This window comes from Onthophagus taurus, chromosome 3 (assembly GCF_036711975.1).
Source record: "Onthophagus taurus isolate NC chromosome 3, IU_Otau_3.0, whole genome shotgun sequence".
Lineage (NCBI taxonomy): Eukaryota > Metazoa > Arthropoda > Insecta > Coleoptera > Scarabaeidae > Onthophagus > Onthophagus taurus.
The window spans coordinates 23,369,093-23,383,947 of NC_091968.1; the positions used below are offsets into that span (position 1 = coordinate 23,369,093).

At 34.7% G+C, this 14,855-nt stretch overlaps 1 protein-coding gene and 2 long non-coding RNA genes across 4 annotated transcripts in view; 1 reads left to right on the forward strand and 2 right to left on the reverse strand.

Annotated features, from left to right (window-relative positions):
* Nucleotides 1–2,835: 2,835 nt before the first annotated feature.
* On the forward strand, nucleotides 2,836–3,985 carry LOC139429559 (uncharacterized). Its single transcript, XR_011640115.1, has 3 exons — nucleotides 2,836–3,395; nucleotides 3,484–3,761; nucleotides 3,887–3,985. It is a non-coding gene; the product is annotated as an uncharacterized lncRNA (long non-coding RNA).
* A 165-nt stretch (nucleotides 3,986–4,150) lies between these two features.
* LOC111420808 (uncharacterized) lies at nucleotides 4,151–5,664 on the reverse strand. The gene is made up of 4 exons (XR_011640114.1): nucleotides 5,396–5,664; nucleotides 5,195–5,325; nucleotides 4,402–4,653; nucleotides 4,151–4,297 (listed from the first exon to the last, which is right to left on the reverse strand). It is a non-coding gene; the product is annotated as an uncharacterized lncRNA (long non-coding RNA).
* Nucleotides 5,665–13,886: 8,222 nt separating this feature from the next.
* LOC111416188 (dopamine receptor 2) overlaps nucleotides 13,887–14,855 on the reverse strand; it is a 152,332-nt gene continuing 151,363 nt past the window's right edge. The window contains exon 4 of one of the 2 annotated variants that reach the window (XM_071195404.1): nucleotides 13,887–14,777. In XM_071195404.1, the coding sequence (XP_071051505.1) occupies nucleotides 14,691–14,777 (87 nt within the window). In that variant the 3' untranslated portion in view covers nucleotides 13,887–14,690. The remainder of the gene's footprint in view (nucleotides 14,778–14,855) is intronic. The other variant, XR_011640118.1, reaches the window with a different exon arrangement.

Below are 14,855 nucleotides of genomic sequence, written 5' to 3' on the forward strand. Positions count from 1 at the left end.
ATGAGTGCTTTAAGTCTTATGAAACGTGTTTTTTATGCTATTTTTTGTAATTCGCGGTTTTATCCTTTTTTTTTAACAAAAATAAAATAAATTTTGACAATGTAGGGAAATAGGTATGCAGCAGTTGGTAACACCGTAACACTTGAAAATAGAAATTTGAATTGACAATTAGAAACTGTCAAAACACAAAATGTATTCACCTGACAAAAATGTTTCATGTACACCTCGCAAAATAAGAGAAATTGCTCAGAGTTCAATGACCTCATCATTGTGCACTTTGTATTCGATGCTAAGAACGTGTTTAAACATCTACATTGTCACATTGACAACTAGAAAAATTACTGACCCAATGTCACCAACTTGAACTGGTTCCATAAAATGTTACTAAAATCTCATTACAGCATCGGATGCTGTAAGGAGTCTCATTACAGCACCCGTTTGAGTACTGTTATAGCTTTCATTACCGTCGCGAATTACAAAAAAGTCTTTTACGTCCAGCTACGACAATCAAAGAATTTGATACTATTAATTTTTAATTTATTGTTATGAACAAATTATAAACACAAAATAATCAACATTTAATTGTTTTATCATTTCATTTCATGTTTAAATGCAAATTTATAATAGTACATGTGTTCAATATGTGAGGTTAAATCGATGTGACGTTAAGTTTTTGACATAACATTAAATGAATTCTAAATGTCATTATCCTGAATTTGGTCTTTTTATTAATTTATAACTTTAGAATACGCAGTTTTCGAAAAAATGTTGTTTGATACACGACAGCGAAATTCTTTTGCATTCTCGAACGATTTTTTTCGTTCTTGAATGCAAAGGTGTCATTTCGCTATCTTGTATCAAAAATAACTATTATAAAACGTCATTTATCACCCAGCGGCAAGGACAGTAGAATCTAACAGGACTGCTACATTCATTGTTGTGACAACCTGCCCGCAAACTACGTCACACCATTTTCCACGCCCAGCTGTTGTTATGGTCTATACTTTTGCTGTGTATTTTTAGAGGTTGTATCCTAGACGTATTCATATTATTTTTGAAGTTTTATGTTTTTAGACGTATTAATGTCTATCATATAATCTCTAAAACACAGACAGTTACCAGGCGTGGCAAATAGTGTGACGTAGAGTGCGGGCAACCAACCCGTAGTGGACTACATAAATATAATGGATGTAGCAGTCCTGTTAAATTCCACTGTCCTTGACCCAGCGGTACTTTTAAGTCCCACCAAGTCCCACTTAAATTCTAATAATCACGTTAGCTTTGATTAGCTGAACGACAAAGGGTTAACTGATGAAGTAACTCTAAAAAGAGGATATTTTTATTAATAATTAATGATATTTCCACAAGCATCCTTCAAGAAATCAATTTTATAGCGAATTTAGAATATTACACTGTGAAACATTTTCGGGGTCATTGTTTGGAAGGTTAGAAATTCCAAGTCAGGATGAAAGTACTTGGCCAGTATAGTAAAACCTCCAAAGGGTTTGGCGTTCTCAGCCCAAACTTTTTTTTATGACCTTTTATATCTCTTTCCTTATCTTGATGTTTGTTTGCTTAGTTTTTCAGTTATAACTCAAGAATCATTGATGATTTCTCATTTCCTTCTTCAGCAAAGACTAAGGCTTAGCTAAGGCTTAAATAAATAATTATCATTAATATATCCATGATAAAGACATTGGAAAGATATTTTAGGGGGAAGGGGCTGGAAGTGAATGTGGGGAAGACAAGGATGATGAAGTTTTGTAAGGGTGGGAGAAAATGAACAGAAAACTGGAGATGGGAGGGAAAGGAGATCGAGGAGGTTAGGGAGTATACTTACTTGGGGTATGTGTTTAGGGAGGATAACAGGGAGGGGTCGCATGTGATAGCTATGGCAAAAAAAGGCGAATAAGGTGATGGGACAAGTATGGGGTTGGGGGAAGAGAGTCTTTGGAAGGAATGTGGCAGCGAGGAAGATTATGTTTGATGGTTTGGTTAGCAGTGTGATGATGTATGAGGCAGAGGTATGGGGATGGAGGGAGCAGGGACCGCTGGAGGACGTGCAGGCTAGATATCGGAGATGGGTGCTTGGGGTGGCGAGAGAAACACCGGGGTATATAGTGAGGGAAGAGGTAAAGGTGGATAAGGTCAGGGTGGAGGCGGGCAGGAGGGCAGTGAAATATGAAGAAAGAATAGAAGGGAGGCCAAGCTGCGGGATCCTGGGGGAGTGTTGGAGGGAAATTAGAGAGGGAAAGGTCAGATATGGGAAAGGACACAGAGACAACTATTATAGACGAGCGGGCTACTGGGTAACGGAGATAAATAGTAGACGAAGGGTGGGTAGGGAGATGTGGAGGGAGTTGAGGGACCGAGATGTGCAGAGACAGGAAAGAAGGACACAAATAAAAGAGGGAAGGTATAACGAAAGATACAGGGACATAATTACGGAGGGGCTGCCTAGATACTTGTTATTGGAAAGAGATGAGGAAGGGAAAAAGTTGGTGGCTAGGTTCCGTTGTGGAAACGAGGAGAGAGCCAACAAATACTGGATGGCCGATGAGGAGAGGTGGTGTAGGCTGTGCAGGGAGGAATGGGAAACGTTAGAACATATGTTGAATGGGTGCAGTGAGTTGAGGGAGGAGGAGATGGACCGAAGGCAAATCTTAGGAGAGGGGAGAGAGGGGAAACGATGGATGAGAATGGTGATGGGGGTGAGGAGACAAAGGGATGGGTGAGGGGATGATTGGGTCGAGGAGCCGAGGGCGTGGAAATGGAGGAAGAGGGTAGAGAGTGAAAGTAATATTTGAATAATGTAAAGAGTTGTAAACAATTACTGTATACAATAAACTCTTAATCACTAATATATCCATGTAAAAAATTAAGTTGGACTAATTTTATCGACTGAAATCTTGAAATGTTCAATTGTCAAATTTCGAAAAAAAAATGCTATAAAATACATATAAGATAAGTCCAAAAGAGCTATAGACCTGAGTCTTCCTGCCCGAAGAGTATTGATTTGATGAAAATTAACAAAAATTAAGGACAAACAAAGTTTAAAGAAGAACAAAGTTTATATGTTCATAAACATTGCTCTAGAATCTAGGCTTTTTCGATGGTGATTGTTCGGGGCTGGGAACTTCTGAAAATTCTTCATCATCAGGATAATCCATGTCTTCGAACACATGTCTACGCCACCAGCTCAGCGACTGTTTTCCTCTGTATCTGTGATTTGTTTTTGTCTTAAAATGAGATTAAAAAAAATGCATGCTACATGCATTGTTGTGACAACCTAAACTTGGAATTGTTAAGAATTTCATCAAAACTGTCGCCAAACGAGATTTTCTTGTGTTTGAAATTAATTTACCCGAGACTCAGCGAAAGTAAAATTAAAGAAGGTAGTTATAATAACATTAATTTGTTCAATTTCGTGGAAAATTCCAACTTTTTCAAGCACATTTTAATAAATTCATTTTTTTCCTTTAGGCGTACTAAATGGTCCAGATATACGAAAGCTTATTAAAAGTGACGCATTCAACAATATTTTGATTGACGCTGAATTGAATGCTTCGAATGCAATTAAAGAAGTAATAGAAGGCTTGTCGGGAAGGCATCATTCAAGCAACTACGATGTTTCTGTCGCCAGAATGTTAACATTGTTCTCAAAAATTGGCGTCCACATTGAAAATTCACTATTTACATCATCATCTGCACTACTTCAGCAGACAATTGGCCACTGAATCTGATGAACAAGGCGAAATTAGGTAATATCTATGAGAGAAATATTTCTGTGCTATTTTATGATTATGCGATCAGATGGATATACGTAGTACGACATTAATAACTTAATAAATTTTAATTTAAATTAATGCATTTTATTAAATTGTAGGTAGACGAAATTACAGAAAGATTTAAGGATGTCTCCTAATATAAGTTTGCAGTTTTTCGGAAGATTAAAAAGAGATTCACCCCACTTCACTTCAAATAGGGTAAGTGGCAACTTTTTTTTTAACATTTAAAGTTTTTTCTTATCAATGATTAAGTCGGAATCGTTTCGATTTCGGGCAAAAATCTTGGAACCAACCCCAAACCTATATTTTCAACTAACTAGACGAACACATTTAAGTAATCTGTAGTAGATATTGTAATAATATTGGGTTCCACTCATAATTTTATTAATTAATTAATAAACAATAGTTTTGTTATAAGAAATAATTACAATAAAGAGGAAATAATGACATTCCGTAGAAAAATCCTTGTAAATCGAGAGCCTAGAGAGTTTATTAGTACTTCTTCAAATCTAAAAAATAGATAAATACAATTCAATCAGATAAAAACAACAATAAAATCAGTGATCTTACCGTTCAAATTAATATTATAATTAAAATATAAAGAACAACTCACGTATTGATATCAAAGTTGATATACCGAGGATAGTTAAAGCTGATCGTTGAAAAATTTCATAAAAGTTTGTTATAGTTCTCATTAATTTCGTCGTTATTTGTAAAAATGTTTTAATCAATGATAAATCCGTTCGTATTTCCGTCGTAGATTAAGAAATATTCTTGTATTTAGTTAAAAAAAAACGAAACATAACCTCCAAATCCAAAGTATTCAATTTATGGGTGATTACAGCCAAAAAACTTCTTGAAATACCTAAAAACATAAAGCTTATAATGAATTACATCAGATTCAAGTGATTTTAATCAGTTTAAAACCGAAATGTTGAAAATTAAAAATGTGAAGATTTTGAAAGAAACGGAATATAAATTTTGGAATTAAAGAAGAATTAATGTGAAAAATTGTGTCAAAGGGGAATGAAATAATTGAGAGTATTCAGACATTGAAGGATTTCAATAAATATAGTTTATTTAAAAAGTAATTTTTGAAAATTTGGAAGAAAAACCAAATGTCAATAAGAGATGGCGCTCAGAAATACAAATTTTTTACACTTTTCTTGTGATATCAAAGAGGGTGATGGACAAAAAAGAGAAGTTTTTGTCGAAAAAAGGGTGAAAAATGAATAACGAGGACGCAAGAATTCGCTTCCTGATCATCATTGAGTAAACATCTATTTCGAAACGCTCGTGAAATCCTACGAAGATAAATTTCTGAAGAAAAAACATAACCAACGAAATTCACAATTGTGGGAGAAGAAAAGAAGCTAAAATTCATTAAGAAGAGTACGATAACCAACCTGGGAAAGAAGACATCGGAATAGTTTTTTCCGGAAAGCCACCAAGGGGGTACCAGCACATTCCACCAAGGGGGAAAAAGGAGCAGTTCAAACCAGGGAGGAATCAAGATTTCAATCAATTCCACCAACATCTCTAAACCAAAGAAGTTAAGATTTTTTTTTTATTTTCGATATACCATTTCTAAAAAAAAACTCACTTACCTCGTGTGTAATCCAGAGCGAATCAAAATCAATTATTTCAGATCACTTTGATTATTTCAATTATCAGAATCAATTTATTTAAGCAGTTTTAGAGCTGAAAGTTATACACTGACCGGCAAAAAAAACCGGCCACCAAAATGTAGCCACAATTTCAAAGCTGGCTTACTCGCGAACCACTCATTCGATTTTGATGATTCTTTTTTTGATCGAAACGTTGATTCTTCTGTAATAATCCTGCGATAGAAATTTTTATTCGGATATTAATTTGAGCATATGAAATATTAATTGAGCAAGAATGAGAAAACCTTTTTTTCTCGAAATTTGTAATACCCTATGGGGTGCAGCTGCTACAGCAGAGGGTGTTAACTGGAATCAAATGGTAGCCCAATCTTTAATGAGCATTTTGTTTTTTTATTCACTCTATTATCTCTGTTACTAACGAAGATGCAGTATTTTAAAGCGATCGCCTGTGAAAACAAGACGAGTGACAATAGTAGCTGATGACCGTTTTATTGTTCTAAGCAATCGTAGAACGACAGCTGTAGAAGCTCGGTGTCGTCTTCAAATGGTGCATGTCGTTGATGTCAGTGAGCAATTGCGGCAAACTCTTCTTCAAAAGCAATTTGTAACTCTTGAAGGTTGTCCGGTAGGACAGGACGACGACGAATACGTCTCTCAAGTTGGTCCCAACGATACTCGATAGGGTTAAGGTCCGGGCTGCACGCGAGCCACTCTATCCGTTCAATAGCCTACTTCATCAAGATATTCGTTAACCACACGTGCTACGTACGGTCGCGCATTGTCATGCATTATCATGAATCCGTCACCAATAAAATGGGAATAGAACCTCCATGGAAAGGTACTCTTTCCGAAATGGTGCAGGTCGCAAACCTTTCATTACGACGTCTCCACACTCACTCTCGACCATCAGGTGACCGGAGACAAAATCGGGACTCGTCAGTGAAGAGCACCTTACCCCATTGTTCCATTCCCTAATTCATACGTACGCGCCCAAATTGAAGACGTGCTCGCCGATGTCTCTGGAGCAGCCGAGGTCTTTTGGCAGGTCTTCTTGCAGTCAGATCAGTTTTATCAAGTCTTCGATGAATAGTTCTTTCACTTACGTCAACCCCACGCACCATCTGAAGACGATGCCGAGTTTCTACAGCTGTAGTTCTAAAATTCCTCAGAGTGTTTAGAACAATAAATCGGTCATCAACTGCTGTTGTCACTCGTCTTCTACCGAAACCTTGCCGCCTAGTGAAATTTCCTGTTTCCACATATTGGTTCCAGACATCCTGAACTGTTGTTCAGGGTACACCCAACGTATGGGCAACGTATTGCTGACTTTTGCCATCCTCAATTAAAGTAACAATAGCCGCAACATCAGTTACTGACAACGGGATTGCTATTATGTTAAAAGACTGCAAAAATCTTTAACAACTGTCAATTTACTATGCGAAACAAATGACATACGCTACCTAGCGCGCCACCTTAGCTTTTTTTATGCTTGTTTGTCTTGTTTTTACAGGCGTTCGCTTTAAAACACTGCATCTTCGTTAGTAATAGAGATAATAGAGTGAATAAAAAAACAAGATGTTCAGAAAAGATTGGGCTACCGTGTGATTCCAGTTAATACTATCTGCTGTAGCAGTTGCACCCCACAGGGTATTACAAATTTCGAGAAACAAAAGTTTTTCTCATTCTTGCAACCCGTATATGCTCAAATTAAAATCTAAATGAAAATTTCTATCGCAGGATTATTACCGAAGAATCAACCTTTCGATCAAAAAAACAATCATCAAAATCGAATGCGCGGTTCGCGAGAAAGCCAGCTTTGAAGTTTTGGCTAATTTATAGTGGCCGGTTTTTTTTGCCGGTCAGTTTAGATTAACTTAAATGTTTTTTTTTAAAAACATGAGCAACTGTGTTTCGTTTACATGAGCCCTAGAAAACAAACCCTGAAATTGTTTACTTTCGTTATTTTTTTTTGTAGAGTCTCGTGTTAGATATTTTTTTTTCGTTTCAATAATTTTTTTTTTGTAAAGTATTTGTTGCGACTCTCGTTCATAGATGTAGTTAGTGAGAGATCGAAGGGACACACGTGTCGAGTTGTTACCCGCGAAAAACCTCTTTAGAGGCATCCGATAATAATTATACCGTAGCTATAGAGCTTTTGAAAAACCGATTTGAAAACAAACGGATTATCGTACAAGCACACATTCGAGAATTATTTGAGTATTCAGCAGTTCAGCGCGAATCTCACGTACACTTGCGAAAATTAATTGACCATTTTCAAAAACACATCAGATCGTTAAAAACTTTAGGTCAACCAACGGAATATTGGGACACTTTACTAATTCACTTAATTTCAAATAAAATCGATACAAAAACTAAGCGAGCATGGGAAAGTTCTATTAAAACCAATGCAATACCAGATCTCAAACAGTTGTTTGACTTTTTGTCTTCGCAGTGCATGATTCTTGAATCAGTAGAAAGAAAAGATAACAAATCCAACACAGTATCTTGTCTCGTTATAAATAAACCGAAATGTAGGTTATGCGACGAAAGCCATGCATTGTACCAATGTAAAACATTTTTGGATTTGACGCTAAAACAACGCCTCGAAAAGGTCAAGAATTTTAAACTTTGTATCAATTGCCTTAAACCCGGTCATATACACGAAAACTGTAAACTAGGTAATTGTAAGAAATGTGACAATGCTCATAATACCTTGTTACATTTTGAAAAAAGTGACTTTTCTACTGCACGTTCTTCTAATCCTCCAACGACAAGTGTGGTATCTGCACATACGATGAACAATAACAATGAATATATTTTATTGCCTACAGCTCTATTATGGGTAAAAAATGCAATGGAAAATTTAATCAGATGTCGAGCTTTAGTAGACTCCTGTTCACAATCAAATTTTATTACCACTGAACTTGCATCTAAATTGAATTTACAAAAAACTAAGGGTTTAGCATCCATTAACGGAGTTAATCAATCGAACTTTAATGCAACTACTAAAACACAGACAGATATTTATTCATTAAACAAGCATTTTAACAAAAAATTGTCATTTTTAATAATTGATAAAATTACGGATAAGTTACCACAACAAAAAATTGATAAGGAGCGATTACAAATACCTGAAAAATTACAACTCGCTGATCCTGATTTTCATAAACCCAACAGCGTAGATATTTTGCTAGGTGCTTCAGTTTTCTTTGAACTATAGTCAGTAGGACAAATCAAATTGAATGGAAATGAAGGACCCATACTCCAAAAAACAAAACTGGGTTGGATAATAGCAGGGAATATCCCATTTTCGTTGAATTGTAACTCTTGTTTTCTGATCACTCGTAAAACCATTAACGAGAATACTGCATTATTGAAACCTTTGGAAAAATTTTGGGAAATCGAGAAATCACCGAAGGTTAACCATTTATCTCCTGAAGGCTTAGAGGTTGAGACTCACTTTCGTAACACTTATCAAAGAGAGACGGATGCTCGTTTTCAAGTTTCGTTGCCATTGAAGGACAATCCTCAAATTTTAGGTGAATCCTATGATATTGCAAAGCGACATTTAATCTCATTGGAAAACAAATTCCCAAAAAATTCAGAATTGGAGAAGAGTAAAAGGCTATTGGTCAAATTGGCTCAAGAACAAGAATTTAGCGAGGATATATCCAATTTAAAGACCAAGGGAATTAAACTGACCAGTAAGTTGAAAACTTTAGATCCATTCTTAGACGAAGATGGTCTTTTGAGAGTGGGTGGTAGATTGGCAAACACTGATTTAACATTTTCACGTAAACATCAAATAATTTTACCCTCTAAATTAATCATTCGACATAAACATCTGGAAAATTTACATGCTGGCGTTCAAACTCTTCTTTCGATTATAAGACTTGAACATTGGCCTATAAACGGCAATTTGTTTTCGATTAAAACCTGGATTCATTTTTTCAAAGATGGGTATGTTGTCCAAACAGCGAACAACACCAGTACGACCATTTACGAATGTAGGTGTGGATTATGCCGGTCCTATACTAATCAAGGATGGTAAATTAAGAAACCGAAGGTTTATTAAGTCTTACGTTTGTTTTTTTGTTTGTTTGGCTACGAAGGCATTATATTTAGAGTTGGTAACTGATTTGACATCTGACACATTTCTGAATGCATTTAAAGGATTTGTGGGTAGACGAGGTTTGTGCAGATGCTTATATTCCGATAACGCTACTAATTTTAAAGGGGCTAAGAGTTTAATGTACGCTAATTTGGAAGATTTAGCTAAGGATCCTGATATATCAAATTATTTTCGTGACAAAGGGGTCATTTGGCACTTCATTCCCGCAAGAAGCCCTCACTTTGGTGAGCCTTGGGAAGCTGCGGTTAAACGGGTTAAGTATCATTTAATGAGAACAATTGGTGATGAAAGACTAACCTATGAGACCTTTTCCACAGTTTTGATCCAAATTGAGTCCATCGTAGACTCAAGACCTTTACTTCCTTTATCCTCTGACCCTCAAGATTTAGAATTATTGACTCCAGGACATTTTTTGATTGGCACGGCCTTGTTGGCAGTTCCTGAAGTAGATGTTTCATAAATTCCTGCTAACCGATTAACAAATTACAAACAACTCCAAAAATTACACCAATCATTTTGGAAAAGGTGGTCATTGGAGTATTTGCATGCTCTACAACAAACGACGAAGTGGAGATTCGCCGGAGAAGATCTTGTCAAAGTTGGAAGTATGGTTCTGCTTAAAGATGACAACCTCCCCCCAATGCATTGGAAAACAGGAAGAATAGAAGAACTCCATCCTGGTCCAGACGGAAAGGTTCGTGTGGTGAAGATTCATACTTCAGGTGGAACTGTGTCTAGAAGTGTATCTACATCGAGTTTGTGTTTTACCAATAGAAGGACAGTAACTGACTTTATATATTATATTTTCTTAAGTTTCTTATGTGTTGTTTTTTTATCTTTTGAAAGATAACTCTTTCAAGGCGGGAGTTATGTTGCGACTCTCGTTCATAGCTGTAGTTAGTGAGAGATCGAAGGGACACACGTGTCGAGTTGTTACCCGCGAAAAGGGATCAGTCCGTTACAAGCAGCGATGACGGACGCTTCCAAGCATTATATTTGAGTTAAGGCCGCCGTTCAATGGCGATTTTTATATGAACCGACACTGGTTCACTCGGTGCAGCTTCCCGGCTTTCTCTCATATCTTTATTCAAAGTTAAATACATAGGATTGTTGTTAACATATTTCTGTACAAAATGACGTATTTTTTGTTGTAAAATAATTAGAATGTTAATCACAAAAAATTGCTAAACTTTGCCATAAAAACGACTTCGTATAAATGCGATTTATGTGAAAATTATACACTTAAACGGGAGAACAAAGGTGTCATTTTTTGCACATGTATCGTAGGAATAGATTCCACGCTAGTACAAGCGCAGAAAATTTGTCATTATCACGGGAAGCTGCACCAAGTGAAAATGTGCAATTTCCTCAATATACTTAAGCTTCACTAGATTGTGTAAAGGAATCTACCTAAAATCGGTAAATTAAGACATTTTAAAACTTTGTCAATCGTCTCATAGAGGGAACATATTAAAATTATTATATAGTACTGCAAATATACGTTTACTGTGGTTTTTACAACATCCTATAAGGAATTTTAATACCGTTTTTATCAGTGTATCAATCAAATATATAACAGTTAACAATTTTGGGCAATTAATCCTTTCGAATAAAATATTAAATAATGATGCCCTTTGCAAATAAATGTGCTGTAGTCTCATGGTCACACAGTTTCTGAGGGGCCGAAGAGACGGACGTTCGGAAGCAAGAAAACGGAGCTTATTTCTCGGTGGGGAATACCGAGAGAGCGAGCTTTTTACAGATAACGAACAATAGATTTTTTGCTGTTCTTAATCTGTTTATTTGTCTTCTGCCCAAGTAATCCGTTTGAATTGAATATGTTTATATTACCCGTTTTTTTATAAAACGTTTAAAAAGACGTGAACAGTAAGTGGTGTCTTCATCAGTAATTATCTAATAGAACAAGGATTTTGGTAATTTTGTGGATTATGTAGATGAACACAAATCAGAAATTGTATGTAAGACGCGGTATTGTACTGCAATTAAAAATAGTTATTTATAACAAATATTGATAACAAATTTACCCATAAATTGTACGTAGTTAAGATTTAGACAATTGTACAAAATAATAGACAAAATTAATTTACTAATAGATAATTGTGAATAGCGATGGTCAAAAACAGAAATACCGAAAAGGTCCCTATTCTTTCAATGTGATGTTATACGAACAACAATTTTAATAGAGTAAGATCAAGAAACGGCTGAATCTTTACTTTTATTATTATATCAAGGGTATTTTGTATCTAATGGCTAAACTCCTAGTGCGGTATCCTATTTTTTAGGATACTTTTAATTATAAGTACGAAGGCTTTCACGGTGTTAATTAAACTAAAACTAGATCTAGCACTAGACCTAAAACTAGAAACTTTTGGGTTAAGCTGTGCGTTTTTTGAAAAAAATTTTAACGTTTCGGATGCCATGTTGCAACCTTCTTCAGAAACAAGTTCGAAAGTTTCTAGTTCTAGGTCTAGTGTTCTAGACATTGAAGTTACTTACTAGCAGTGTTGTTAAATACCCGGGTATTTATTTTCAAGAGAAGATTCCCTGAATATATATACGGCGGTATTTACCCAAGATGGGTATTTAGAGGTATTTATAAAATTTTATTCAAATTGAGTTGATGGCAGTTTTGCAACCACTTCAAGAATGCAGAGTCGATTATCGATACACCAAACATATTTATAGCATTTACAAGAATGCTACAATAACGGTAGAATTGCATAAAAGTACCATAGGTCGTGGGGTAAGATAAGGTGATACAATGTTGAACCCAAATTGTTCATCACAATCCTGGAGAGAGCATTTAAACAACTGAATTGGACCCAAAAAGCATAAACATTGATGGCAAATACCTAAGTAATTTGCGCTACGCAGATGATATAGTCCTTATTTCGGATAGCCTTAGAGAGATGAAACTGATTCTGAACGAAACAATAAACGTTAAATAATATATTAAGTTTTAATCATAATAACTTGATAATCTAAATTACGACAGATTTGTTTGATAATAATACATCTTCGATCGTTGACAATTCCTCATCTTCAATGTGTATTTCATCATCTTGCTCTCGTTTTTTTCCGAATCTGTTATATTTTTACTTGTATCATTTTTATACGTAGGTACTGTTTGGGTATTTATCTTGGGCTGGGGTAAATACCCGGATAAATACCCATTTTATAAATACATACCTACCCGCCGGGTATTTACCCAACACCCATCACTGTCTACTAGTAGTTCAATAGCGGGCCTAATTTAGTAGTTATACATTTATTTAGTATTAAGCTTCACCTACTTATATAATTTTATTTTAAAGCAGTTCAAAAAACGCTATTCATACGAAATGGTCGAAAAATACGATAAGATCGTAAAAGATGCAATATAATAAACAGACCGCTCGCACAAACTGTTTTGCCACGCCATACGCCCTTTGGGTTCGGGGCTAAATCGAAATTAGCGAAGAAATTAGAATATTCTTACCGTGGGAAATTTCAATACAACTCATTTATACTAAAAAAAATCAAAAAAATGTATGCATAAAAAGTAACCGGAAAATTATTATCCACGGCACCAAGAACTCGGTTTCGAAGCTCTTCTTAACTCCCTTCTTTATCTACGTTATTATCAACAATTATCTAAATATCTCACCGTGCGGTCGTAGAGTTCGTCTTTCTATGCATTTTTTATTTGAAAGTTTTTTGGCTATATCAAACGGTAAACGCGTTCTGTTGAAATTAAATTTTTAGCCCTGAGACTACAGCCTTAATATATTTTTCTATACCAACACTTTTCATAATACGATGACAAATAATCGGCTGGTCGTAGCGGTATAAAAACACGTCTATACAATAGTCGATGTGTTTCTGTCTCACTTTTCAGTAGAAGCGAAACATCTGTATTTTAAAGATGCTAAACCAAACACTTTGCGACCTCTACAAATCAGAGAAGGAACTATACACATTTTTTTTATCAGTTTTTAGAACCCAAGTAAATTGAACGGCTACCTTAAACAAAATAAATTAAAACAAAAATAGAAGCTTTTCATTCAACTATATACAGTCCACAACAATATTTTTCTATCTTCTATTAAAGATTGTTATTTATTTATAGTATTTAATTAAAGTATTTTTATTCATTTTCGAAAGACGAATACACAAATTATCACAATATTTACTGAAATGTGTATGTGTCGGGAATTCCTCAAACACATTAATTAATTTCTGATTTAATTATTGACTAAAAAATTATTCCGCTAATTAAATAATTTTCTTTGGGGATTTTATTTAACTAAATTATTATTAAAAATAAAACGCACAATATTTCAGTTTAAATATATTCCGTTAGTAGTAGTAACACATTTATTTATTGATTGTACATACTCTCATTACGAAATTTTCAGACCGTATAAACAGCTAATGAAGGTTTTTGTTTATTTATAAATTTCGATCAAGTTTCACACTATTCCATTATTATCATTCATTCATTTTCTTTAGCTTATTTAAACATTAGGGGTACTTCTTTTAGGGTTAATTATATATATCTACATTTATTTGAGATTATTTATGATTTTTATTAAGAATAATAATGAAATAGTGTCAATTTAACAACTATAATCAAATCGGAACAAAACGCATTTATTTTATAATAATTATCTTTTCTAATTTAAAATGCTTGTTTCTTTATATAATTGACTAGATCTTTTTGTCACCATATCACATAAATAACAATCCTAATAATCGATAAAATAATATATAAACAGTACAGGAATAAACGTACATAACATATCGGGATTTTTACACATTTGTTTAAATTTTAATTTATTTAGGTTCCACATTATCGTTTAATATACACACTTAAACCTTAAATTTATAATAATTATTTACTTAATTATTTAGCTACACTCTAAAATCGTACATATCACAGATAAAATGCTATGTGTAGCAAAAATTGATTTATTTTGTTTAAAAAATAAAAACGTAGCGCCATCTAGCGTATTAAACGCTAGAAACCGTACGCTATGCGATTCGTAAAGTCCCGGGAGGTGGCGAGCACGGCCTCAAAACCCTACTACGATGACCACTAGATGGCGGTTGGGTTTGTCTTCGAGAACGCGTGTGATGACGTCACATGGTACACAATTCATGTTGACCAACTGAAGAATAACTCACTTGACTACTTGAAGTTGCTTCCATTACATGCGGATTAAAACACTGAAAATAAAGTTGATTTTAAAAATTTTTCATAAAATACAAAAAGAGTAGTGTACCAAACAACATAACAGCGGAAGT